The 26,166-nt window shown below is 47.2% G+C and overlaps 1 protein-coding gene across 3 annotated transcripts in view; it reads left to right on the top strand.

Moving 5' to 3' along the window:
* The window catches only part of MAP3K20 (mitogen-activated protein kinase kinase kinase 20), a 215,695-nt gene that overhangs the window by 13,900 nt on the left and 175,629 nt on the right, over positions 1-26,166 (top strand). For 2 of the 3 annotated variants that reach the window (XM_044303723.1, XM_044303725.1), the window contains exon 2: positions 24,643-24,835. In XM_044303723.1, coding sequence (XP_044159658.1) covers positions 24,677-24,835 — 159 coding nt within the window. In that variant the 5' untranslated portion in view covers positions 24,643-24,676. Of the gene's footprint in view, positions 1-15,429; positions 15,641-24,642; positions 24,836-26,166 lie in introns of those variants that run through there. The other variant, XM_044303724.1, reaches the window with a different exon arrangement.

Genomic DNA, 26,166 nt, shown 5'->3' with positions numbered 1-26,166 from the left:
TTGTGGGGGCGCGCGCACACTGGCCCCAATGTATTAAAATAATAGAGGGGGGGTTGGGGGGCGCGCGCACACTGGCCCCAATGTATTAAAACAATAGAGGGAGGGAGGGGGGTGCGCACACTGGCCACCAACGAGTTAACAACAGGGGAGGGGGGGCCCACTGGCCACCAATGAGTTAAAAACAGGGGGGGGGGTCTGCCCCCTGCTGCCTGGCAGCACCTGCCAGGCAGCAGGGGACAGTCATGTACACAGTTTTTTTGTATATTCTAACCTGAAGCGTCTCCATCACCATGGGAACGCCTCTGTGTTAGAATATACTGTCGGAAATGAGTTTCACGATGTAGCTCATATCCGACAGTATATTCTAACATAGAGGCGTTCCCATGGTGATGGGGACGCTACAAGTTAAAATATACCATCGGATTGGAGAAAACTCCAATCCGATGGTATAACAGAACTCCAGACTTTACATTGAAAGTCAATGGGGACGGATCCGTTTGAAATGGCACCATATTGTGTCAACTTCAAACGGATCCGTCCCTATTGACTTGCATTGTAATTCAGGACGGATCCGTTTGGCTCCGCACGGCCAGGCGGACGCCAAAACGACTTTTTTTTCATGTCCGTGGATCCTCCAAAAATCAAGGAAGACCCACGGACGAAAAAACGGTCACGGATCACGGACCCACGGACCCAGTTTTTGCGGGCCGTGAAAAAAAACTGTCGTGTGCATGAGGCCTTAAGGAAAGCGCAGATGCGGGAGATGTTTTGGAGTTGGTGCTGTTGCGTTTTTGTGTGCTTTTGATGTTTTTTTGCCAAAATGCAGCTCCCTCTAGGCATTTTGTTTTAGGCATTTTTCCATAAGAATTTCTATGGGAATTGAAAAAACGCCATAAAAACAGCTGTTTTAATGGTGCAGTTAAAGGGGTTATCCAACCCCTATAATGACCCCCCGCCCCCCCAATGCCCAGGCCCCTCATATAGGTTATACTTATCCCTCTCCCCGGCACCTGCATCGCTCCTGATGCCCGCACGGCCGCCACTGCATCTCTGACAATGGGGGAGCATCACTAGGGATGCAATAATGCAGAAAAAAATGCTAACAAAAGTTGTTTGTGAAGAAAACCTAAAACTTAGATTATGCTGGGTCGCCCTACCTAATAATGTCTTTTACTCTGTCTAAGGAAACTCCAGCCCAGTGGCGTAACTAGAACTAATTGGGTCCCACAGCAATTTTTTGAACAGGATCCCCCCTCAGTCCCTTTAATGCAGACCTCAGACATGACCAAAAGTAATATTCTCCTCTCTTCTCCTCCTGCGGGCGCCTCCGCTCTTCGTGCAGCACTGTGACTTGGCACGCACTACGCTACGACCTGATGTTGCACAGCGTCACGTTATAGTGCACTCCTACACACTCTGTGCGCTGCCAGGACTTAGTGCACCACAGGCGCCTGGAGAAGAAGACAAGGGAGCACCATACTCACCGCTCCTTGGACCCTGAAAATAAATCCATTTGTCCTCCTGCTGGACCCCTTCCTGAGTTTGGGCACCTTAGCAGCCACTTCCCCTGATTCCATGGTAGCTGCACCCCTGCTGATAACCCTTGACAATGAGCAATGTACAAATCATTATGACCACAAAGGTGGACATACTGCCCAAAGCTTTGGCTCCCTAGGTAACATAATGCATCAAGACCGTTTACCACTTACTGGACATCGTCGGAGTGATACACAAGACTCCGCTTCAGGAGAAAACTGAATGTAGGTGCCTCCATTGGCAAATCACTGCCCAATATATACATATAGGGTGCCAAATTTAATGGGAAGGCACAGAGACATAAAAGGAACACCAGATCATTCATGGCAGCAGCGAGAATTATGCGAAGTGCCTGGTTTAATTATTTTCAACCTTATGACAGCTCTACCCTGCAGCATGATACAACTTCATTATGTTGTTTTTTTTTCGTAGCAACTCAATTCAGTTCAAAAAGGTTTTCCAACATTGTTATACTGATGACTAGGGATGAGCGAACCCGAACTGTAAAGTTCGGGTTCGTACCGAATTTTGGGGTGTCCGTGACACGGACCCGAACCCGGACATTTTCGTAAAAGTCCGGGTTCGGGTTTGGTGTTCGTCGCTTTCTTGGCGCTTTTTGAAAGGCTGCAAAGCAGCCAATCAACAAGCGTCATATTACTTGCCCCAAGAGGCCGTCACAGCCATGCCTACTATTGGCATGGCTGTGATTGGCCAGAGCACCATGTGACCCAGCCTCTATTTAAGCTGGAGTCACATAGCGCCGCCCGTCACTCTGCTCTGATCAGCATAGGGAGAGGTTGCAGCTGCGACGTTAGGGCGAGATTAGGCAGTGATTAACTCCTCCAAAAGACTTCATTCAGAGATCGATCTGCAGCTGTGGATGATTGAACTGCTGCTATTGAATTGCTCACTGTTTTTAGGCTGCCCAGAGCGTTTTTCAGTCACTTTTTTCTGGGGTGATCGGCGGCCATTTTGTGTCTTGTGGTGTGCCAGCACAAGCTGCCACCAAGTGCATTTAACCCTCAATGGTGTGGTTGTTTTTTGGCTAAATCCTACATCAGGGTCAAGCTGTCACACCAAGTGCATTTAACCAGCAATAGTGTGGTTATTTTTTGGCCATATACTACATCAGGGGCAAGCTGAGCCTGTCACCAAGTGCATTTAACCCTCAATGGTGTGGTTGTTTTTTGGCTAAATCCTACATCAGGGTCAAGCTGTCACACCAAGTGCATTTAACCAGCAATAGTGTGGTTATTTTTTGGCCATATCCCAGTCTAATTCTGTCAGTAAACGTATACCTGTCACCCAGCGCCTAAATAATAGGCCTCAAATTTATATCCAGCTAAATCTGTCGTTACTGGTGTGGCTGGTCAAGTTATTTAGTGTCCGTCAAAGCACAGTTTTTGTTCTGGGTTGAAATACAATTCCCAATTTAGCAATTTCCTAATTTAGTGGTTTCTGCTGTATCAGAGCTATTTTAAATTTATCCCTAAAAGGGTATATAAGATTCAAGGTGCACATAGGGTCATTCTGAATAACTTCACACACACGCTACTGTGCATTTCCAAGTCTAATTCTGTCAGTAAACCTATACCTGTCACCCAGCGCCTAAATACTAGGCCTCAAATTTATATCCAGCTAAAAATCTGTTGTTACTGCTGTGGCTGGTCAAGTTATTTAGTGTCCGTCAAAGCACATTTTTTGTTCTGGGTTGAAATACAATTCCCAATTTAGCAATTTCCTAATTTAGTGGTTTCTGCTGTATCAGAGCTATTTGAAATCTATCCCTAAAAAGGGTATTTAAGATTCAAGGTGCACATAGGGTCATTCTGAATAACTTCACACACACGCTACTGTGCATTTCCAAGTCTAATTCTGTCAGTAAACCTATACCTGTCACCCAGCGCCTAAATACTAGGCCATAAATTTATATCCCGCTAAATCTGTCGTTACTGCTGTGCCTGTATTAGTGTAATACGGTACCTAAATAGATAGCCAGATAGTGTTAGGTGTCTGTAAAAAAAGGCCTGAATTTGAATTCAATACATTGGGCCAAATAATATTTTTCTTATTGTGGTGAACGGTAACAATGAGGAAAACATCTAGTAAGGGACGCGGACATGGTCGTGGTGGTGTTAGTGGACCCTCTGGTGCTGGGAGAGGACGTGGCCGTTCTGCCACAGCCACACATCCTAGTGTACCAACTACCTCAGGTCCCAGTAGCCGCCATAATTTACAGCGATATTTGGTGGGGCCCAATGCCGTTCTAAGGATGGTAAGGCCTGAGCAGGTACAGGCATTAGTCAATTGGGTGGCCGACAGTGGATCCAGCACGTTCACATTATCTCCCACCCAGTCTTCTGCAGAAAGCGCACAGATGGCGCCTGAAAACCAAGCCCATCAGTCTGTCACATCACCCCCATGCATACCAGGGAAACTGTCTGAGCCGCAAGTTATGCAGCAGTCTCTTATGCTGTTTGAAGACTCCGCTGGCAGGGTTTCCCAAGGGCATCCACCTAGCCCTTCCCCAGCGGTGGAAGACATAGAATGCACTGACGCACAACCACTTATGTTTCCTGATGATGAGGACATGGGAATACCACCTCAGCATGTCTCTGATGATGACGAAACACAGGTGCCAACTGCTGCGTCTTTCTGCAGTGTGCAGACTGAACAGGAGGTCAGGGATCAAGACTGGGTGGAAGACGATGCAGGGGACGATGAGGTCCTAGACCCCACATGGAATGAAGGTCGTGCCACTGACTTTCACAGTTCGGAGGAAGAGGCAGTGGTGAGACCGAGCCAACAGCGTAGCAAAAGAGGGAGCAGTGGGCAAAAGCAGAACACCCGCCGCCAAGAGACTCCGCCTGCTACTGACCGCCGCCATCTGGGACCGAGCACCCCAAAGGCAGCTTCAAGGAGTTCCCTGGCATGGCACTTCTTCAAACAATGTGCTGACGACATGACCCGAGTGGTTTGCACGCTGTGCCATCAGAGCCTGAAGCGAGGCATTAACGTTCTGAACCTTAGCACAACCTGCATGACCAGGTACCTGCATGCAAAGCATGAACTGCAGTGGAGTAAACACCTTAAAAACAAGGAAGTCACTCAGGCTCCCCCTGCTACCTCTTCTGCTGCTGCCGCCTCGGCCTCTTCTGCTGCTGCCGCCTCGGCCTCTTCCTCCGCCTCTGGAGGAACGTTGGCACCTGCCGCCCAGCAAACGGGATGTACCACCAACACCACCACCTCTGTCACCAAGCATCTCAACCATGTCACACGGCAGCGTTCAGCTCTCCATCTCACAAACATTTGAGCGAAAGCGTAAATTCCCACCTAGCCACCCTCGATCCCTGGCCCTGAATGCCAGCATTTCTAAACTACTGGCCTATGAAATGCTGTCATTTAGGCTGGTGGACACAGACAGCTTCAAACAGCTCATGTCGCTTGCTGTCCCACAGTATGTTGTTCCTAGCCGGCACTACTTCTCCAAGAGAGCCGTGCCTTCCCTACACAACCAAGTATCCGATAAAATCAAGTGTGCACTGCCCAACGCCATCTGTGGCAAGGTCCACCTAACCACAGATACGTGGACCAGTAAGCACGGCCAGGGACGCTATATCTCCCTAACTGCACACTGGGTAAATGTAGTGGCAGCTGGGCCCCAGGCGGAGAGCTGTTTGGCGCACGTCCTTCCGCCGCCAAGGATCGCAGGGCAACATTCTTTGCCTCCTGTTGCCACCTCCTCCTACTCAGCTTCCTCCTCCTCTTCTTCCACCTGCTCATCCAGTCAGCCACACACCTTCACCACCAACTTCAGCACAGCCCGGGGTAAACGTCAGCAGGCCTGAAACTCATATGTTTGGGGGACAGGCCCCACACCGCACAGGAGTTGTGGCGGGGTATAGAACAACAGACTGACGAGTGGTTGCTGCCGGTGAGCCTCAAGCCCGGCCTGGTGGTGTGCGATAATGGGCGAAATCTCGTTGCAGCTCTGGGACTAGCCGGTTTGACGCACATCCCTTGCTTGGCGCATGTGCTGAATTTGGTGGTGCAGAAGTTCATTCACAACTACCCCGACATGTCAGAGCTGCTGCATAAAGTGCGGGCCGTCTGTTCGCGCTTCCGGCGTTCACATCCTGCCGCTGCTCGCCTGTCTGCGCTACAGCGTGACTTCGGCCTTCCCGCTCACCGCCTCATATGCGACGTGCCCACCAGGTGGAACTCCACCTTGCACATGCTGGACAGACTGTGCGAGCAGCAGCAGGCCATAGTGGAGTTTCAGCTGCAGCACGCACGGGTCAGTCGCACTACGGAACAGCACCACTTCACCACCAATGACTGGGCCTCCATGCGAGACCTGTGTGCCCTGTTGCGCTGTTTTGAGTACTCCACCAACATGGCCAGTGGCGATGACGCCGTTATCAGCGTTACAATACCACTTCTATGTCTCCTTGAGAAAACACTTAGGGCGATGATGGAAGAGGAGGTGGCCCAGGAGGAGGAGGAGGAAGAGGGGTCATTTTTAGCACTTTCAGGCCAGTCTCTTCGAAGTGACTCAGAGGGAGGTTTTTTGCAACAGCAGAGGCCAGGTACAAATGTGGCCAGCCAGGGCCCACTACTGGAGGAGGAGGAGGTGGAGGAGGATGAGGATGAAGCATGGTCACAGCGGGGTGGCACCCAACGCAGCTCGGGCCCATCACTGGTGCGTGGCTGGGGGGAAAGGCAGGACGATGACGATACGCCTCCCACAGAGGACAGCTTGTCCTTACCCCTGGGCAGCCTGGCACACATGAGCGACTACATGCTGCAGTGCCTGGGCAACGACAGCAGAGTTGCCCACATTTTAACGTGTGCGGACTACTGGGTTGCCACCCTGCTGGATCCACGGTACAAAGACAATGTGCCCACCTTACTTCCTGCACTGGAGCGTGATAGGAAGATGCGCGAGTACAAGCACACGTTTGTAGACGCGCTACTGAGAGCATTCCCAAATGTCACAGGGGAACAAGTGGAAGCCCAAGGCCAAGGCAGAGGAGGAGCAAGAGGTCGCCAAGGCAGCTGTGTCACGGCCAGCTCCTCTGAGGGCAGGGTTAGCATGGCAGAGATGTGGAAAAGTTTTGTCAACACGCCACAGCTAACTGCACCACCACCTGATACGCAACGTGTTAGCAGGAGGCAACATTTCACTAACATGGTGGAACAGTACGTGTGCACACCCCTCCACGTACTGACTGATGGTTCGGCCCCATTCAACTTCTGGGTCTCTAAATTGTCCACGTGGCCAGAGCTAGCCTTTTATGCCTTGGAGGTGCTGGCCTGCCCGGCGGCCAGCGTTTTGTCTGAACGTGTATTCAGCACGGCAGGGGGCGTCATTACAGACAAACGCAGCCGTCTGTCTACAGCCAATGTGGACAAGCTGACGTTCATAAAAATGAACCAGGCATGGATCCCACAGGACCTGTCCATCCCTTGTGCAGATTAGACATTAACTACCTCCCCTTAACCATATATTATTGTACTCCAGGGCACTTCCTCATTCAATCCTATTTTTATTTTCATTTTACCATTATATTGCGAGGCTACCCAAAGTTGAATGAACCTCTCCTCTGTCTGGGTGCCGGGGCCTAAATATATGCCAATGGACTGTTCCAATGTTGGGTGACGTGAAGCCTGATTCTCTGCTATGACATGCAGACTGATTCTCTGCTGACATGAAGCCAGATTCTCTGTTACGGGACCTCTCTCCTCTGCCTGTGTGCTGGGCCTAAATATATGCCAATGGACTGTTCCAATGTTGGGTGACGTGAAGCCTGATTCTCTGCTATGACATGCAGACTGATTCTCTGCTGACATGAAGCCAGATTCTCTGTTACGGGACCTCTCTCCTCTGCCTGGGTCTAAATATATGACAATGGACTGTTACAGTGGTGACTGACGTGAAGCCTGATTCTCTGCTATGAGATGCAGACTGATTCTCTGCTGACATGAAGACAGATTCTCTGTTACGGGACCTCTCTCCTCTGCCTGGGTGCTGGGCCTAAATATATGACAATGGACTGTTGCAGTGGTGGCTGACGTGAAGCCTGATTCTCTGCTATGACATGCAGACTGATTCTCTGCTGACATGAAGCCAGATTCTCTGTTACGGGACCTCTCTCCTCTGCCTGGGTGCTGGGCCTAAATATATGACAATGGACTGTTGCAGTGGTGGCTGACGTGAAGCCTGATTCTCTGCTATGACATGCAGACTGATTCTCTGCTGACATGAAGCCAGATTCTCTGTTACGGGACCTCTCTCCTCTGCCTGGGTGCCTGGGCCTAAGTATATGCCAATGGACTGTTGCAGTGGTGGCTGACGTGAAGCCTGATTCTCTGCTATGGGACCTCTCTCCAATTGATATTGGTTAATTTTTATTTATTTTATTTTTATTTTTATTCATTTCCCTATCCACATTTGTTTGCAGGGGATTTACCTACATGTTGCTGCCTTTTGCAGCCTTCTAGCTCTTTCCTGGGCTGTTTTACAGCCTTTTTAGTGCCGAAAAGTTCGGGTCCCCATTGACTTTTTAATGGGGTTCGGGTTCGGTCCGCTCAACTCTACTGATGACCTGTCCTCTGGATAGATCATCAGTATCTGATCAGTGAGGGACACTTTGGACCCCTGTCGAACAGCAGTTTGTGAAGACACCTGCGTTCCTGTGAGCACCGCAGCCTTCTCACAGCTTACCAAGCACAGCACCGTACATTGTATAGTGGCTGTGCTTGGGTTCGCGCTCAGACCCATTCACTTCAATGAGCTGTGCCTAGGCCACGTGACTGATGAACGTGTCGTCATTGGCCTAGGAAAAGCTGTGAGAAGGCCGCAGGGCTCACAGGAACGCCAGTGCCTTCTCAAACAGCTGATCAGTGGGGGCCGCGGGTGTCGGACCACCACCAATTAGATACTGATGGCCTATAATGAAGATGGGTCATCAGTAGTAAAATGTCGGAAAACCCCTTTAGGCCTCATGCACACGACCGTTGTTTTGGTCCGCTCCGCATCCGAGCCGCAGTTTTTGCGGATCAGATGCAGACCCATTCACTTCAATGGGGTCGCAAAAGATGCGGACCGCACTCTGTGTGCTGTCCGCATCCGTTGCTCCGTTCCGTGGCCCCGCAAAAAAAATGTAACCTTTCCTATTCTTGTCCGTTTTGCGGACAAGAACAGGCAGTTATATTAATGGCTGTGCATGCCGTTCCGCAAATTGTGGAACGCACATGGACGCCATCCGTGTTTTGCGGATCCGCAATTTGCAGACCACAAAACACACAACGGTCGTGTGCATGTAGCCTTAAAGGCATGTCAAGTAAGGTCACTAGGAATAATTCTGGAGACAAGCTAACAAGGCCACCATATTCAGTAAAGATAATCAGCGCTCTATAGGACTATGTGGTAAGTTTCAGGAATAGAAATATATCTGGATGGGCCAAGAAGTACATTCTCACTAGTTATTTCTACAACTGTTTATAAAACCTTTGTCTCGAGAAGACACGTGATGTTATTTAAGGTCATAACATCAATATCACTCGGTTACTTTCCTATCTGCTTTTTCGGTTGATTTTTCCTGGGAACTGATTCATAAGTAGAATCTGCCTTAGGTGCGTGACGAGGCTATCTGCTAATTACACATCACTGGCCAGAACACATATCATTAAAAACACATCTCCTTCCAGGACAAATAGAAACAGTGTTATTGGGAGGTCTGCCACATGCTGCCGCAGAATAGGCTTCCTAACTTCTGTAAGAACTAGTACGGTGCATGCCTACAAAATGAACATTTCATTATTTCCCAACCATTAGAGCTGTCACCTCTCCTGACATATTTATTCTAGTAACTACTTGCATTTCCCATGTAAAAACAATTCTAGAGCATCTTTTAATACAACTGTATGTTATGCCATTCCTTTGTTATTGCTAGCAATTTGCAACGAAGGTCCAGACGGGTGCTACCAGTTGGGGGGGGGGGTCACTGCATCGTCTGACTTTGGCTGCACTGATTGCATAGTTACCAACTGGTAGCACCCAGCTGGACCCTTATTCCAAACGGCTAGCTATTCATTCATTACTTCTAGAAGGAATAATAAGGGAATCGTACATCATAGAGTCATAAATATAGATGCTCCAGAATTGTTATTACATTGCGAATGCAAGTAGTTACTAAATTGGACATGTCAGAAGAGGTGACAGGTCCTCCATAACTTGAAGAAAAGCCACCTCTTGTATTCGATACAGTGTATGTGTCCAGTTTGGACAACAGTATCTCAGACTGCTTTGCTCAATCTGTTCTTGGGGCTCTGTAGTGTATATATGCATATTTAACCTGTAGCTGTAGTGTACGATTATAAGCTACACATAACCAATAAAGACCTTTAGCAAGGGGTTGTCTGGAGACACTGTTTATTTTATGGTAGTTGTGGTGAATGGTCCACTATTGGGATCAGTGGTGGTCCCAGTGGTTAGAATAATACATTAAACTGCAGTGCCCTTATGGCACCCTCGGGATTTAACAATACTCACTATAACGGTCATTTGACCAATCTATCCCTTTAGGGGTCCTCACTAACGTTTAAAAAAACAACAACAATATCTTTATTATAATCATTTAAAACTGTAACCGGAAAAAAAGACCCAAAGTGTAATTATCAGGGTGAATGCGGGGACAGTATTGCATTATGCTGATAACAGCTGTGATAGGGTCTAGGGCTGCAACGATTAATCGATGTAATCGATTATATTCGATAACTGGATTCGTTATCGACGAATCCAGTTATCGAATAATCGCCGATTCGTTGCTATGCGGGCGGTCGCTGCATCTTTATTTTACCTTTTTACAATGACGCTCCTGTAACAGGCAGAGCGGACGGCGGCGTAACGTCACTCACTCACGTGACGCACCTGCTCCGCCTCCTTCATTCATGAGGTGGGCGGAGCAGGTGCGTCACGTGAGTGAGTGACGTTGCGCCGCCGTCCGCTCTGCCTGGCTGTTACAGGAGCGTCATTGCAAAAAGGTAAAATAAAGATGCAGTGATTAGTCTGACTTATAAGCATCGGGGCCGGGGCTGTTTATGGGGAGGGGGGAGGATCTGTCTATGGCACTGCTATGGGGAGGGGGGGTCTGTGTATAGCACTGCTATGGGGAGGGGGGAGGATCTGTCTATGGCACTGCTATGGGGAGGGGGGGTCTGTGTATGGCACTGCTATGGGAAGGGGGATCTGTGCACTGTTATGAGGAAAGGGATCTGTGCACTGTTATGCCCATAACAGTGCACAGATCCCCCTCTCCATAACAGCGCCACCCACAGATCCCCCTCTCCATAACTACGCCACCCACAGATCCCCCTCTCCATAACTGCGCCGTCCACAGATCCCCCTCTCCATAACTGCGCCGTCCACAGATCCCCCTCTCCATAACTACGCCGTCCACAGATCCCCCTCTCCATAACTGCGCCGTCCACAGATCCCCCTCTCCATAACTGCGCCGTCCACAGATCCCCCTCTCCATAACTGCGCCGTCCACAGATCCCCCTCTCCATAACTGCGCCGTCCACAGATCCCCCTCTCCATAACTGCGCCGTCCACAGATCCCCCTCTCCATAACTGCGCCGTCCACAGATCCTCCATAACTGCGCCGTCCACAGATCCTCCATAACTGCGCCGTCCACAGATCCCCCATAATAGTGTCATCCACAGATCCCCCATAATAGTGTCGTCCACAGATCCCCATAATAGTGTCGTCCACAGATCCCCCATAATAGTGTCGTCCACAGATCCCCCATAATAGTGTCGTCCACAATTTGTTTTAATATGGCCTTTGAACATCATTTTTCAAGTAAGATCATATAAACCTCTGTTTTGTAATTTTGTCGTTTTTCCCGATTAATCGATTAATCGTAGAAATTAATCGGCAACTAATCGATTATTCAAATAATCGTTAGTTGCAGCCCTAATAGGGTCAGCATTTGACGTTCTTTTTAATTGCAACAGTGACTGCTTTATTTGAACAACACCCTGCATGGGGCTTGTTACGATTGCAAAGGCTATTTTCCTTGGTGTTTCTTTACTGCAATACCATTACCATGTAGGTATACCTTCTCAACAGTTAATTATGACAAAACAGGAGACATAACTCATGCTCCTAGGTGGCTACAATCTGTCCTTATGATTCAGGACTGTCTGTATCACCACACTTTAGTTTGAGGAGGAGTGGGGATGAATCCCCTATATATATTCCCTCATCTACTATTTCCTCTTGCCATACACTGTTAATATAGCCTACATGGTATTGAGCAGCATTGCGATTTGTATTAGTTGCTTGCTGACCCTATACACTCTCCGTGTATAGTGTTTCCAGTCCCTAAAAACTAACAGACACTACCCCTCCCGACATGTTTCACCGCTAGATGCGGCTTCATCAGGGGAGTCAGGGTATCAGCCAAAGCAAGTCACTGTTGCAAACGTTAGTGAGGACCCCTAAAGGGATAGATTGGTCAAATGACCGTTATAGTGAGTATAGAATAATACATATTTTATGACAATTCCCATTGACATAAAACAAAAACTATTCAGGTAGTTTCACAAATGGCTGTTTTTGGAAAGACTCCGTTTATGTGTCTGTGAAGGTTCCGTTTATGTGACAATTTTCCATCATTTTAGCCAAGGCAGGAATTGTATTAAAAAAAAGGTAGGGGAAATATAAAGGGAGGGCTTCTACTTTTCCGCCCTGCAAGATCCATGTTTGACTTTGGCTCAAACTGCATCAAAGACTTTAGTAGTGGTTTTCCGAAAAGTGTCCAAAAAATGTGTAAAAGTTATTCCTAGCACATCCACAGGTCCGCTGTCTCCTATTCCACCAGGTGATGTTTCAGTAGACCGAATGGGCAGGTGACCTTCTTGCTCAGCTCTTTTTCCATTACTTTCATAAACTTAGATGGCACATGTTAAGTACATGCATCAATAAATGACTGACATGGGAATACCCCTTATAGCAAGCCAGAAATATACAGTATCTCACAAAAGGGAGTACACCCCTCACATTTTTGAAAATATTTTATTATTTCTTTTCATGGGACAACACTGAAGATCTGACACTTTGATACAATGTCTAACCCCCCAGCAACAAAAGTGAGTACACCCCTAAGTGAAAATGGCCAAATTGTGCTCAATTAGCCATTTTCCCTTCCCGGTGATATGTGACTACAATGTCTCAGGTGTGAATGGGGAGCAGGTGTGTTAAATTTGGTGTTATCACTCTCATACTCTCTCATACTGGTCACTGGAAGTTCAACATGGCAAAGAACTCTCTGAGGATCTAAAAAAAAAGTATTGTTGCTCTACATAAAGATGTCCGAGGCTATAAGAAAATTGCCAACACCCTGAAACTGAGCTGCAGCACGGTGGCCAAGACCATACAGATTTCGCCATGGTCGACCAAAGAAGTTGAATGCACATGCTCAGCGTCATATCCAGAGGTTGCCTTTTCAAAATTGACATATGAGTGCTGCCAGCATTGCTGCAGAGGTTAAAGGGGTGGAGGGTCAGCCTGTCAGTGCTTACACAATACGCCGCACACTGCATCAAATTGGTCTGCATGGTTGTCGTCCCAGAAGGAAGCCTCTTCTAAATATGATGCACAAGAAAGCCTGCAAACAGTTTGCTGAAGACAAGCAGACTAAGGACATGGATTAGTGGAACCATGTCCTATGATCTGATGAACTTTAGATTAGGCCTGCATGATATATATCGCCAAAGCAATCACATCGCGATAATCGGCGATTGCGATTTGGCCAACCCTAAAATGCTGCGATTATTTTTTGCTTTATAAGACACCCCCCCCCCCCCCCCCCAAAAGTGGGGGGGAAATGGCAGTGCGTCTCATAAAGCGATGGTTGACTTTTTACATGGCTGACACTGATGTATCGCTGCAGTACAGAGGCTGGTGATTCTATCAATAGGAGAGTGATTGTTTCAGCAGTAAAGAAAGACTCTGCATACAAAGACAGTTATGTGCGTGGTTTAGGGCACATGAGGGGACATTAATAAAGTAATGCTGTGACACATAGGGCCATGAGGGGGACCAGCATAATATGCTATATGTGTGTCATTCACACATATAGCATCTTATGCTGGCCTCCCTCATGGCCCTATCTGTCATAGCACACATCCCCCCCCCCTCATAACAGTGCATCATCCATAGGTCCCCCATAACAGTGCGTCATCCATAGGTCCTCCATAACAGTGCGTCATCCATAGGTCCCCCATAACAGTGCCATTCAGAGATCCCCTATAACAGTGCCATTTAGAGATCCCCCATAACAGTGCCATTCAGAGATCCCCATAACAGTGCCAACCACAGATCCCCATAACAGTGCCAACCATAGATCCCCATAACAGTGCCAACCACAGATCCCCATAACAGTGCCAACCACAGATCCCCATAACAGTGCCAACCACAGATCCCCATAACAGTGACAATCATAGATCCCCATAACAGTGCCAACCACAAAAACCTAGGTGCGTCTTATAAAGCAAAAATTACAGTACCTGGGTGACGGGTCACGGCAGGGGCTCCTGTGGCGGCGTCAGCGGCTCATACAGGAAAATCCAAGCAAATAGACCTCTAGCACAATTCCCTTAAAATATCGCATTGCATATCGTTATCGCAATTTTTAGGGCCCTAATCGCAATCGCACAAAATTCCCATATCGTGCAGCCCTACTTCAGATGGTGTCAAGCGTGTGAGGCAGCAACCAGATGAGGAGTACAAAGACAAGTGTGCCTTGCCTACAGTCAAGCATGGTGGTGGTAGTGTCGTGGTTTGGGGCTGCATGAGTGCTACCGGCTGTGGGGAGCTACAGTTCATTGAGGGAACCATGGCATGATCCCCTCCCTTCAGAAACTGGGCTGCAAGGCAGTATTCTAACATGATAACGACCCCAAACACACCTCCAAGACGACCACTGCCCTTGCTAAAGAAGTTGAAGGTAAAGGTTCTAGACTGGCCAAGCGTGTCTCCAGACCTAAACCCTATTGAGCATCTGTGGGGCATCCTGAAACAGAAGGTGGTGGAGCACAAGGTCTCTAACATCCACCAGCTCCGTGATGTCATCATGGAGGAGTGGAAGAGGATTCCAGTGGCAACCTGTGAAGCTCTAGTGAACTCCATGCCCAAGAGAGTTAAGGCAGTGCTGGAAAATAATGGTGGCCACACAAAATATTGACACTTTGGGCACAATTTTGCCATTTTCACTTAGGGGTGTACTCACTTTTGTTGCCAGCGGTTTAGACATTAATGACTATGTGTTGAGTTATTTTGAGGGCACACCAAATTTACACTGTTATACAAGCTGTACATTTACTACTTTACATTGGATCAAAGTGTCATATCTTCAGTGTTGTCCCATGAAAAGTATATATATTTTATAATAAAATATTTAGAAAAATGTGAGGGGTGTACTCACTTTTGTGAGATACTGTATATAGCATATGTAACTTTTTAATTCTTAGTCTCTTATTGCCTGGGGTCTGACAAGTCAGTAAATGATAAATAGCGTGGACAGACCTTATTTTGTACCGCTATAAAAAGAAAGAGAACCTGTCAGTCATCTTGTATAAACGTAAGGTCCGTTCTTGGAAGCATACCTCATGGTCAGGAGAAAGCTTCTGCACTGAGCTTCATTACGTCAGCAAAGAAAAAGTCACATTGTAATTCTTGCAGAAGCTGAGCATGCAAGTGTCTCCAGTGCAAGACTACTGCACCTCCCCAAACCTGCCAGGACATTACCTGGTTGTCTAAGCTAATGGTGTAAATGAGCTAAAATGTTCATGGGTTTGGCTATATTGTGAAATGAGCGCAGCACTGAGCTATGGCGTGCCTGACATTCCAGAAAGGCTATGTGATCTGACAGTGGAAAGTGTGCTCCCCAAACACTTCACTCCTGGCACACCGGCTCCTTGTACAATTGTGCCCTCTGTGAGCGGAGACATTACATTAATTTATCTGTGATGCGTCCCCTGGGATAGGACTCTTAGGATCTTTCCCTGCCGTCTCCAGAGCAAGATTTAACTGTAAGTTTATTGCTTTGTGCTTATTATAGTTTGTATTATTTTTAGCCAAGTTGTGTGTTAGGAAAGCGGAGCTTTTAACGTTCACCACCGCTGTTTCGTAGTAACATAGTTGACAAGAACGTGGTGGTAAATACCTAGGGGGGTATCTTTGTGTTGCACATCAGCCTGAAATACGGTATTAGTGCAACATGATGTGCACCTGCAAAGTAGCTACTGATCGCTGCCATGATGATATATATGTTGTTTGTTTTTTTTAACGTTATAGCAAATGTAGCTCAGGTATTTTTTGCACCTTTTGCTATGGAAAATATATCTTGCTTTATAGCCATGAAGGGAATTATTTAAGCGAAGCCCCATTTTCATCCAGCACAGGCTTATATAGTCAATCTAATATCAGTAATATGCTGAAATTTATTTGTGCTTGTGCACTGTAAAATCAAAAATCTGCCTGGAAACATTCAACAAACAGCTTATTGAATCAAAAAATCTTTTATAAACATTTAAAGAGGACCTTTCACCGATTATGACACTATGAACTAAGAATACAGACATGGAGAGCGGCGCCCGGGGATCTCACTGCACTTACTATTATCCCTGGGCGCCGCTCCGTTCTCCTGCTATGCCCTCCGGTATCTTCGGTCACAAAGTTATGGTAGGCGGAGTCTACCCTTGTTCTTCTGTAGCGTTGGCCAATCGCATTGCAGAGCTCACAGCCTGGGAGAAGATAACATCCCAGGCTGTGAGCTCTGCGCTGCGATTGGCCAGCGCTAGAGCAGGACAAGGGCAGACTCCGCCTACCATAACTTAGTGACTGAAATCTCCGCCTACTATAACTTAGTGGCCGGAGATACCGGAGGGAATAGCGGGAGAACGGAGCAGCGCCCAGGGATAATAGTAAGTGCAGTGAGAACCCCGGGCGCCACTCTCCATGTCTGTATACTTAGTTCACAGTGTCACAATCGGTGAAAGGTCCTCTTTAAAGGGTTTTTTCTCATTCAAGGTTTTATTAAATTTTCCAAGGTAAATAGGACAAAAGCAAAAAAGCGTATCTGAACATACAGCATGTCGAGAACAGTCAAATATCAGTTTCAAAAACTGAAAACATCAGGGGGTCTGCCCCTGTACCAAGAACATATTCAGTAAAGAAAAGGCATTGGGAGGAGGAGCATACAATGAAGACAGCAGGGGACACACACAAGGGGGAAAAAAAAAAAGGGGGAAGGAAGAGGGTGGGGAACAGACACGAGCGCTGATTACAGGTGTGCAGCCCGGAACTCACTGGAGGTGCGAAACATCTCCCAGTCTTCACAAAACGGGAGGCAGCCAATGGGGAAACGCAGATGAGGTCCTCCATCCTTTGGTGGAGAGCTATTTCCTCAAACCACTCCTTCAGTAGGGGGGGAGGGTGACTTCCAGTGGCGGGGAATGACCGTTTTGGCGGCTTGGAGCATATATTTCAAGAGGTAGACCTTATAGGCTGGGATGGTGAGGTCGAAGGCGAAAAGCAAGAGGGATTCGGGGGTGTTGGGTATAGGAATCCCTGTCACTTTACGCACAATGGAATGTGCCGAGTCCCAGAAAGGGCGCAGGGCAGAGCATTAAAAGGGTTTTTTGAAGATTTTTATACTGATGACCTGTTCTCAGGATAGGTAGTCAGTATCCGTGGGGTTCAACACCCTGGACCCACGCAGCTTTTGAGAAGGCATCAGCGCTCCTGTGAGTGCCGTGGCCTTCTCTATGTTCTTCCTAGGCCAAGTGGCGACACGTTCATCGGTCACATAGAAGTGCTGAGCACAGCCACTATACAATGTACGACGCTGTGCTTGGTGAGCAGGGAAAGGCTGTGGCGCTCACAGGAACGCCGGTGCCTTTTCAAATAGCTGATCGGTGGGGTTACCGAGTGTCGAACCTCCACGATCAGATACTGATGACCAGAGGTCGCGCTACATTTTTTCTGGAAGAGTAAAAATACTCCTCTTACTATTTTTGAGGAGTATTTTTAGCCGATGAGGAGTACGAAAGTTACAGTAGTTGTAATAGTTAATACGAAGGACTACATAACATTAAGGGGTTGCTATTTATGCAGGGAAACAATTACTAGTATTCTAGAACTGTCTTCCATGCATAAATAGCAAATTTAGACAATTTTCTATTTAGCTGACATCATATACTAAACATAAGACCACTGCTACCGAAACAGTGCCACAGTGCCTTTATAGATGCAAACTGTAGACTCTCTTTATTACAGTCATTCCTCCAACGCCTAAAGCTGGGGACACTCAGCAGAAATGGAGTTTAGGGGCAACTTGGTACAAAGCACAGCGCACATGAGAGCTTCCCCCTCTGCAGTGGTCTCAGATTGGATGCTAATGCTATGTAGTCTTGGGGTCAGTGGCGAATCCAGGGGGGGGCAACGGGGCAATTGCCCCCCCTGAGCTGGCGGCGGCAGGGCACAGGGAGATGAGCGCTTCCATTGTGGAAGCGCTCATCTCCAGTCATCTGTATCGCCGTCCTCAGGACAGCGATACAGATGCCTGCCTGTGCTGCGGCAGGGAAGGGAGAGGCGTGTCCCTTTCCCTTCCTCTGATAGGCTGCAGGCACTAGGCCGGCAGCCTATCAGAGGCCGGCGCAGGCGGCGCGATGACGTCATCGCGCCGCCTGAGCCATACAGCGTGGGACACAGGCCAGAAGAGGTCTGCATCGCATCACTGACATGGAGGTAAGTATGTGTTTTGTTTTTTTCATTATATACAATACTTTTACTGGCACCTGGGGGCTGTTATTACTGGCAAAGGGGGGCTCTTATTACTGGGGGCTCCTATTACTGGCAAAGGGGGGCTCTTATTACTGGCAAAGGGGGGTTCTTATTACTGGGGGCTCTTATTACTGGCAAAGGGGGGCTCTTATTATTGGCAAAGGGGGGCTTTTATTACCGGGGGCTCTTATTACTGGGGGCTCTTATTACTGGCAAAGGGGGGCTGTTATTACTGGCACAGAGGGGCTCTTATTACTGGGGGCTGTTATTACTGGCACAGAGGGGCTCTTATTATTGGGGGCTGTTATTACTGGCACAGAGGGGCTGTTATTACTGGCACAGGGGGGCTATTATTACTGGCAAATGATTGGGGGCACTATAGGGGCATCTACTGAGGCCACAAAGAAGGGGTATTTTATATAGGCTCTCTGTACAGTACAATTTTATACTGGGACACATTATGGTGGGTACTATGGGGAAGGGGGGAGAGGAGTACTATGGGGTCATCTATGGGGGGCACTAAGAAGGGGTATTTTATACTTGCAAATTATGGGGGACACAGGGCATCTACTGGAGCATTTTATACTGGTACATTATGGGGGGCACTAGGAGGAAGGAGGGTGTGGAGCACTATGGGGTCATTTACTAGGGGCACTATATAGGGGTATTTTATACTGGCACATTATGGGGGCACTATGGGGACATTAGCTCAACTGGGGGCATTACAAGGGGGTATTTTTTGCACTGTCTCATTATAAGGAGAATGATTTCTACTGGGGGGGCATTATGGTGGGCTTTATTACTCCCCTATGGTATGAGCCCCCTAGTAGCAGCACCGGCCTCTCCCTGCTCTGCTATCCCTCTGCCCTTTCTCCAAATCCTTATTATGAAATCTTTCTCATTAGGTTAAAACACATCAGCTCCACCGAGCCCCCGGCCAAAGTGTGGAAGTGGTGTCCGAGATCCCCAAGGGCCAAGCCAAGTAACTGTGAGTGTTCATGTGAAATATGATTGTTATACACATATAGCATACACTGTGTAGTCTGTTCTATAAGCACCATTGTTTTGTGGCGGCGGACAGAAAATAATCTGAAAGTGCCCCTCCCGAGACCAGGCTCTGGATCCGCCACTGCTTAGGGTGGCACAGAGAGCTCTGCAGGGTCAGGTTGGCACAGTATGAGGCTATGTAGGCTTAGGATTGGCACCGAGAGCTCTGCAGGGTCATCTTGGCACAGTATGAGGCTATATAGGCTTAGGATGGCACAGAGGGCTCTGCAGGGTCAGGTTGGCACAGTATCAGGCTATGTAGGCTTAGGATTGGCACAGAGAGCTCTGCAGGGTCATCTTGGCACAGTATGAGGCGATGTAGGCTTAGGATGGCACAGAGGGCTCTGCAGGGTCAGGTTGGCACAGTATGAGGCTATGTAGGCTTAGGGTGGCACAGAAGGCTCTGCAGGGTCAGGTTGGCACAGTATGAGGCGATGTAGACTTAGGGTGGCACAGAGGGCTCTGCAGGGTCAGGTTGGCACAGTATGAGGCTATGTAGGCTTAGGATGGCACAGAGAGCTCTGCAGGATCAGGTTGGCACAGTATGAGGCTATGTAGGCTTAGGATGGCACAGAGAGCTCTGCAGGATCAGGTTGGCACAGTATGAGGCTATGTAGGCTTAGGGTGGCACAGAGAGCTCTGCAGGGTCTCAGTGGTAGGCTAAGGGTGGCACAGTGTGGTAATGTACTGTATGTAGTGCACATAGTGGGATGTAGCGTGATTGTGTACTGTTATACTATTATAGTGTACATAAGTGTGATAATGTACTGTATATACTGTTATAGTGTACATAGTGATACAGTATATACAGTACAGTATATAGTGCGATAGTGTCCTGGACTATAGTGCACATTGTGTAATAGTGTACGGTATATAGTGGGACAGTGATGCTTTTCCTTGGCCACTACTGTCTGTGTGTGAACCCGACCCTACCCCTTATGCAGCCTCCTGTTTCATGGTGCTTCTCTCTTCTCCAGGATTTGCATTGGCAATGAGAGTAGCGGGTTAGTCAGTCATGCTGTGACATCTGTGTATCAGCCTGTGGGGCTTGTGCTGGGCCCTGCACTGGATACACAGGCACATCACAGTCTGCTGCATCTTTAAGCTGCCCTGAGGGTCTCCCTCCCGTCCCCTCGCTGTCTTGCAGCTGGTGGTCAGACCCAAGTCTGAGGTTGGTGTTGCTTGCTGCTGGTCTCCTGTTGGCGTGTCCAGCGCTGAGACCCTCGCTGTCTGAAGCGCTCAGTCTCTTTTCCTCACTGCTGAGTGCCGTAGTCTATTGAGGCAGTTTTCAGTACCGCGCTCAGCAGGGATGAGAGACAGTGCTCTGCAAGGCTCTTCAGACTCATCATTATAGAGAAAAACAAGGCGCTTAGATCTGGGATCCCCACAAAATTTCCCTACACAGTAAGGCCACTTACCCCGCCAGTGACGATCGTGCGCCTTCCTCACTTCAGAGCGGTGTGCCATAAGCTCCGGCAGCCCGCTCAAACTGACCAATAACAAAGCTCCTTACTGTAAGGAGCTTTGTTAATGGTTGTTTGAGGCAGCAGCAGCAGCATTTCTGCGCTGCCCTTGCCGTTCACAGCGCTTACTGCACTAGTGAATGGCGGGGAAAAGTCTAAGGCTACTTTCACGCTCGTGTTTGGTCCAGATCCGTCATGGATCTGCACAGACAGATCCGTTCAGATAATACAACCGTCTGCATCCGTTCAGAACGGATCAGTTTGTATTATCTTTAACATAGCCAAGACGGATCCGTTTTGAACACCATTGATAGTCAATGGAGGACGGATCCGTTTTCTATTGTGCCAGATTGTGTCATAGAAAACTGCAGAAACTGAGCCAGACGGTTCCAGGCAGATCCGTTTGGCTCAGTCTTGTCAAGCGGACAGCAAAACGCTGCAGGTAGCGTTTTGGTGTCCGCCTCCAAAGCGGAATGGAGACTGAACTGATGCATTCTGAGCGGATCCTTTTCCATTCAGAATTCATTAAGGAAAAACTGATCCATTTTGGACCGCTTGTGAGATCCCTGAACGGATCTCACAAACGGAAAGCCAAAACGCCAGTGTGAAAGTGTCCTAAGGCGTTTTGGTACACCCTTTTCCAGGGAGTAAAATGGCCTGAACAAGCGTCTATGACGCTTGTACAGGCATTATTGAAACCTCTGCTAATGACCTATCTGGAAGATAGGTCATCAGTAAAAAAAAAAATTAATCCTGGAAAACTCTTTTGATTATCAGATTGAATGCATATCTTACTATGAAAATCCAGTTACCCTGATGAACATAGATTAAACAGATGACTGTAAGTGCTCCCCACTCACATACTAGTCCAGTTTATGCCCGTCCTCATCTGTCAGTGCATGGAAGCTGCTGGCCCATAGCGGGATGAACAGCTGTGATCAAGAACTACTAAGCTTGAAATGCAGCGTGTACAGATACATGTGACTGTGGACGGTCATATAATACATGTTAACGGATTACAAATAAAGGATTACGATTTCATGTCAAGTGCTGGACCCTTAAAATCTTTAAACATTAAAAGGGTTTACCAAGGTTATTTTTCTTTAAAAAAATGTTGCCACTTGTATGTGCCAGTTTTTTTTTTTATCATGATTTATACTTACATTGGTTGTTTCTTTGCAAAAATAGATAGTCTTATGAAGACAACTCAGTTTGTATGGAAGCCCGATCTGGTCTCGGGGGTAGCCACATCTGGGTATACATTTAGCCTGCAGTGGCCAATCATGAAAGGATGCACTAGGTCTGCTGCAGCATCTCTCGGTATTGGCTCATAAGAGGGGGTTCTAAGGTTTCCATAGAGAGTTCAGTAACCATCACATGCAGTTGTTCTCATTAGATTTATAAGACAGCCCCTTAAATGTAGGACACCATTGTGAACTCAGTGTACTGATTTGAGACATATTGTATTACAAGAATAACAGATCCATCAAAAGCAGCTTGTTAGCTGTTTCCATGTAACCACCGGACATTGTTTTATGCACTGTGCAAGGTACTAATTCAGAAGGAGAAAGATGCTAGATTTTATTTTTGCCAAGTAAGGTAGAACATAAAGGGGGTTGTCCACTTTGGTCAATCGCTACTAGTTACAAGTGTCCCTGTGCTGGGACCCCTAGAACTCAGCTGTAATCTACAAGCACTCTGCTAAGGCCCCTTTCGCACGGGCAAGTATTCGGTGCGGGTGCAATGCGTGAGGTAAACGCATTGCACCCGCACTGAATCCTGACCCATTCATTTCAATTGGGCTGTGTACGTGAGCAATGTTTTTCACGCATCACTTGTGCGTTGCATGAAAAATAAAATCACAGCATGTTCTATATTCTGGGTTACGCAACGCAGGCTCCATAAAAGTGAATGGGGATGCTAGAAAATCGCATAGCATCCGCAATCAAGTGCGGATGCGATTTTCACAGATGGTTGCTAAGGAGACGAGGGATGAGCGACCCCATTTACTTTATTATTTTCCATTATAACATGGTTATAATGGAAAATAATAGCATTCTTTAATACAGAATGCAAAGTCAAATGTTAATTGAGGGTTAAAAAATAAAAAAACATTACTTACCCCATCCACTTGATTGCACAGCCGGGATCCTCTTCTTTGTTCTTCTTGAAGGACCTGCAAAAGGACCTTTGCTGACGTCATCGCGCTCACCACGTGGTGAGCACAGTGACGTCAGCGCAGGTCCTGCTGAATGAAGATAGAAGGACCCAAACCCGAACTTAAGTGAAGAGTTTCTAGTCTGGGTACCAAACATTCAGTTTTTTATCACGCGTGTGCAAAACGCATTGCACGCAACGATTTTCCCTGAGCACACCCGCATCCTATGCGGCCCTTACCCGCGACGCCCGTGTGAAAGAGGCCTAACTCTGAGTGGAAACGGGTGGGAGCATGCATGTCCGCTGCATCATTCAAACAGCATCCATTTTTGTGATTGGCGGGGACCCCAGCAGTTGACTCTCCCCACCAATCAAACGTTTAACCGCTATCTTGTGGATAATGTGGAAAAATGTACATCACCGTCCTGTGCACCACATGTGCCTGTTCTTGGTCCCTTGGTGGATCACCTACAGTGCCTTAAGAAAGTATTCATACCCCTTGAACTTTTCTACATTTTTTCACGTTAATAAATAAAAATTTGGAAAGTGTGGTGTGCATTTGTATTCAGCCCCCTGTACTCTGATACCCCTAAATAAAATACAATGTGACCAACTGCCTTAAGAGGTCACCTAATTAGTAAATAGATCCCTATTAACTATATTCGGATCTGGCTGCTCTCCAGCATAAATGAACCGGCTTTCAGCGGTTTTTGTCCAGCCGACAGCTAGCATTATTTATGCTGGATCAGGCTCCCAAATCATCTCTAACAGATGATTTGATATAGTGTTGTATTAGTACTATATGAAAAGTGACTATAAGCATAGTGGCTGCAGGGACTCTAAGGTAGTCTGAAATCACACTCCTCATCACAGGCTCTGGCTGCTGCTTTGCTCCTCTTCCAGGCCGTATACCTTAGCTCGTCCTTTTCAGATTGGCTGCTGTGTGTAAGCAGAAGCCCACCTCTGACTGTACAGGAAAGTAGTATGTAGAGGCTTGATTTTTATGACAGCAAGAATATATTTATTGTAAGCTACGAGAAAAATTCACTATCTTCGTTGAGATTTCCATCTATTGTATGGTTGCAAACTATAGGGGGAAGTAGTTATTGTCTACACTTTATGCTCTATTTACCTTTGTTGTATTTACCTTCATATGTATTCATCTTTTATGTTTATTTAAAGGGTCAATCTACAATCAAATCGTTTTTTTAATCCCCTCCCCGCCGGACCTGTAACGTGAAGCACAGTTACCTGCTTCCAACCTCCTGGTTCCATCCCACAACTTTGCTCCATACATGTAAACTTCCAGCATGGACAGTGTCACGTGAGCTGCTGGAGCCAATGACTGGCCTCAGCAGCGGCGTATGTGACCCCATTCGGTTATTTGTGGAGACCGAAGTGCAGTGAAAGCAGCCCAGATAGAACCGAACAGCGGGGAGCACATGACAGGTCTGGCAGAGGAGGGAGGGGGGTGGAATTTAAAAAAAGATTTGATCGTGACCAACCCATTTAATATTTTATTTGTTGCTATATATGACTGTGTACTGGCTGTGTCACCAACACTTGCCCTTTTCTTGCAGGTCGTATTTGAGAGCCACACTTCGTCATTATGAGATGTCGTCCTTAACTGCTTCGTTTGTACAAATTAAATTCAATGACTTGCAGTTCTATGAAAGCTGTGGCGGTGGAAGCTTCGGGAGTGTTTACAGAGCGAAATGGCTATCGCAAGACAAAGAGGTGGCGGTGAAGAAACTTCTGAAGATAGAGAAAGAGGTAAGAATCTTGTTTTGGAAGTTAACAGGAATTATTCCATTCACTTCATACTGCCTTTAGAATGCATTATGCGTGCATCCGATTCTTTGGTGTAAAATTGTCCGGCTTTCAAAAGGTTGACTTTGGCTGTATAGACCCACATGTGTAAAGCCAGTCTTGGTGGTTTGTCCATAGAATGCTTGTTCGAAACGTGTGTGTATATATATGAACAGCGAAAAACACAGAACATAACAGCACTCTCAAGACACTACATGCAAACTAATAAACTAATACCGATAATGTATATAGAAACATAGAATGTGTCGGCAGATAAGAACCATTTGGCCCATCTAGTCTGCCCAATATACTGAATACTATGAATAGCCCTTGGCCCTATCTTATATGAAGGATGGCCTTATGCCTATCCCATGCATGCTTAAACTCCTTCACTGTATTTGCAGCTACCACTTCTGCATGAAGGCTATTCCATGCATCCACTACTCTCTCAGTAAAGTAATACTTCCTGATATTACTTTTAAACCTTTGCCCCTCTAATTTAAAACGATGTCCTCTTGTAGCAGTTTTCCTTCTTTTAAATATTCTCTCCTCTTTTATGTATTTAAAAGTTTCTATCATATCCCCTCTGTCTCGTCTTTCTTCCAAGCTATACATGTTAAGGTCCTTTAATCTTTCCTGGTAAGTTTTATCCTGCAATCCATGTACCAGTTTAGTAGCTCTTCTCTGAACTATCTCCAAAGTATCAATATCCTTGTGGAGATATGGTCTCCAGTACTGCGCACAATACTCCAAATGAGGTCTCGCTAGTGATCTGTAGAGCGGCATGAGCACCCCCCCTCTGTCTACTGGTAATGCCTCTCCCTATACACCCAAGCATTCTGCTAGCATTTCCTGCTGCTCTATGACATTGTCTGCCTACCTTTAAAGAGGACCTTTCACTAGAATAAAAAATCTAAACTAACTATACAGACATGGAGAGCGGCACCCAGGCATCTCCCTGCACTTACTGTTATACCTGGGCGCCTGTCACAACCAGACAGCTGAGAAGCTCTGACAGAGGCCTTTCAGAACCTCCTCCTTGAGTTCTCTTTGTTGTGCTGTTCAGTTCCTCATCTCGTTAGCCTCTCTCAGCTGTCATGGAGTTTGTGGGGATGTGCTCGTGGTAGGCTACGGTAGCGGCGGCAGTATTGAGGCAATCATAGACAGTCTTTGTGATACACTGTGACTTTATTCACACCAACGGCATAACAGGCAATGTGCAGACCACACAGGTGCATATCCACATAGTGCATATAACAAAAGTCCTTCCATAGAAAATAAACAGCAGGTTTGAG

The sequence above is a fragment of the Bufo gargarizans genome, chromosome 8, assembly GCF_014858855.1.
Source record: "Bufo gargarizans isolate SCDJY-AF-19 chromosome 8, ASM1485885v1, whole genome shotgun sequence".
NCBI lineage: Eukaryota > Metazoa > Chordata > Amphibia > Anura > Bufonidae > Bufo > Bufo gargarizans.
This window is presented reverse-complemented; position numbering and strand designations above follow the sequence as displayed.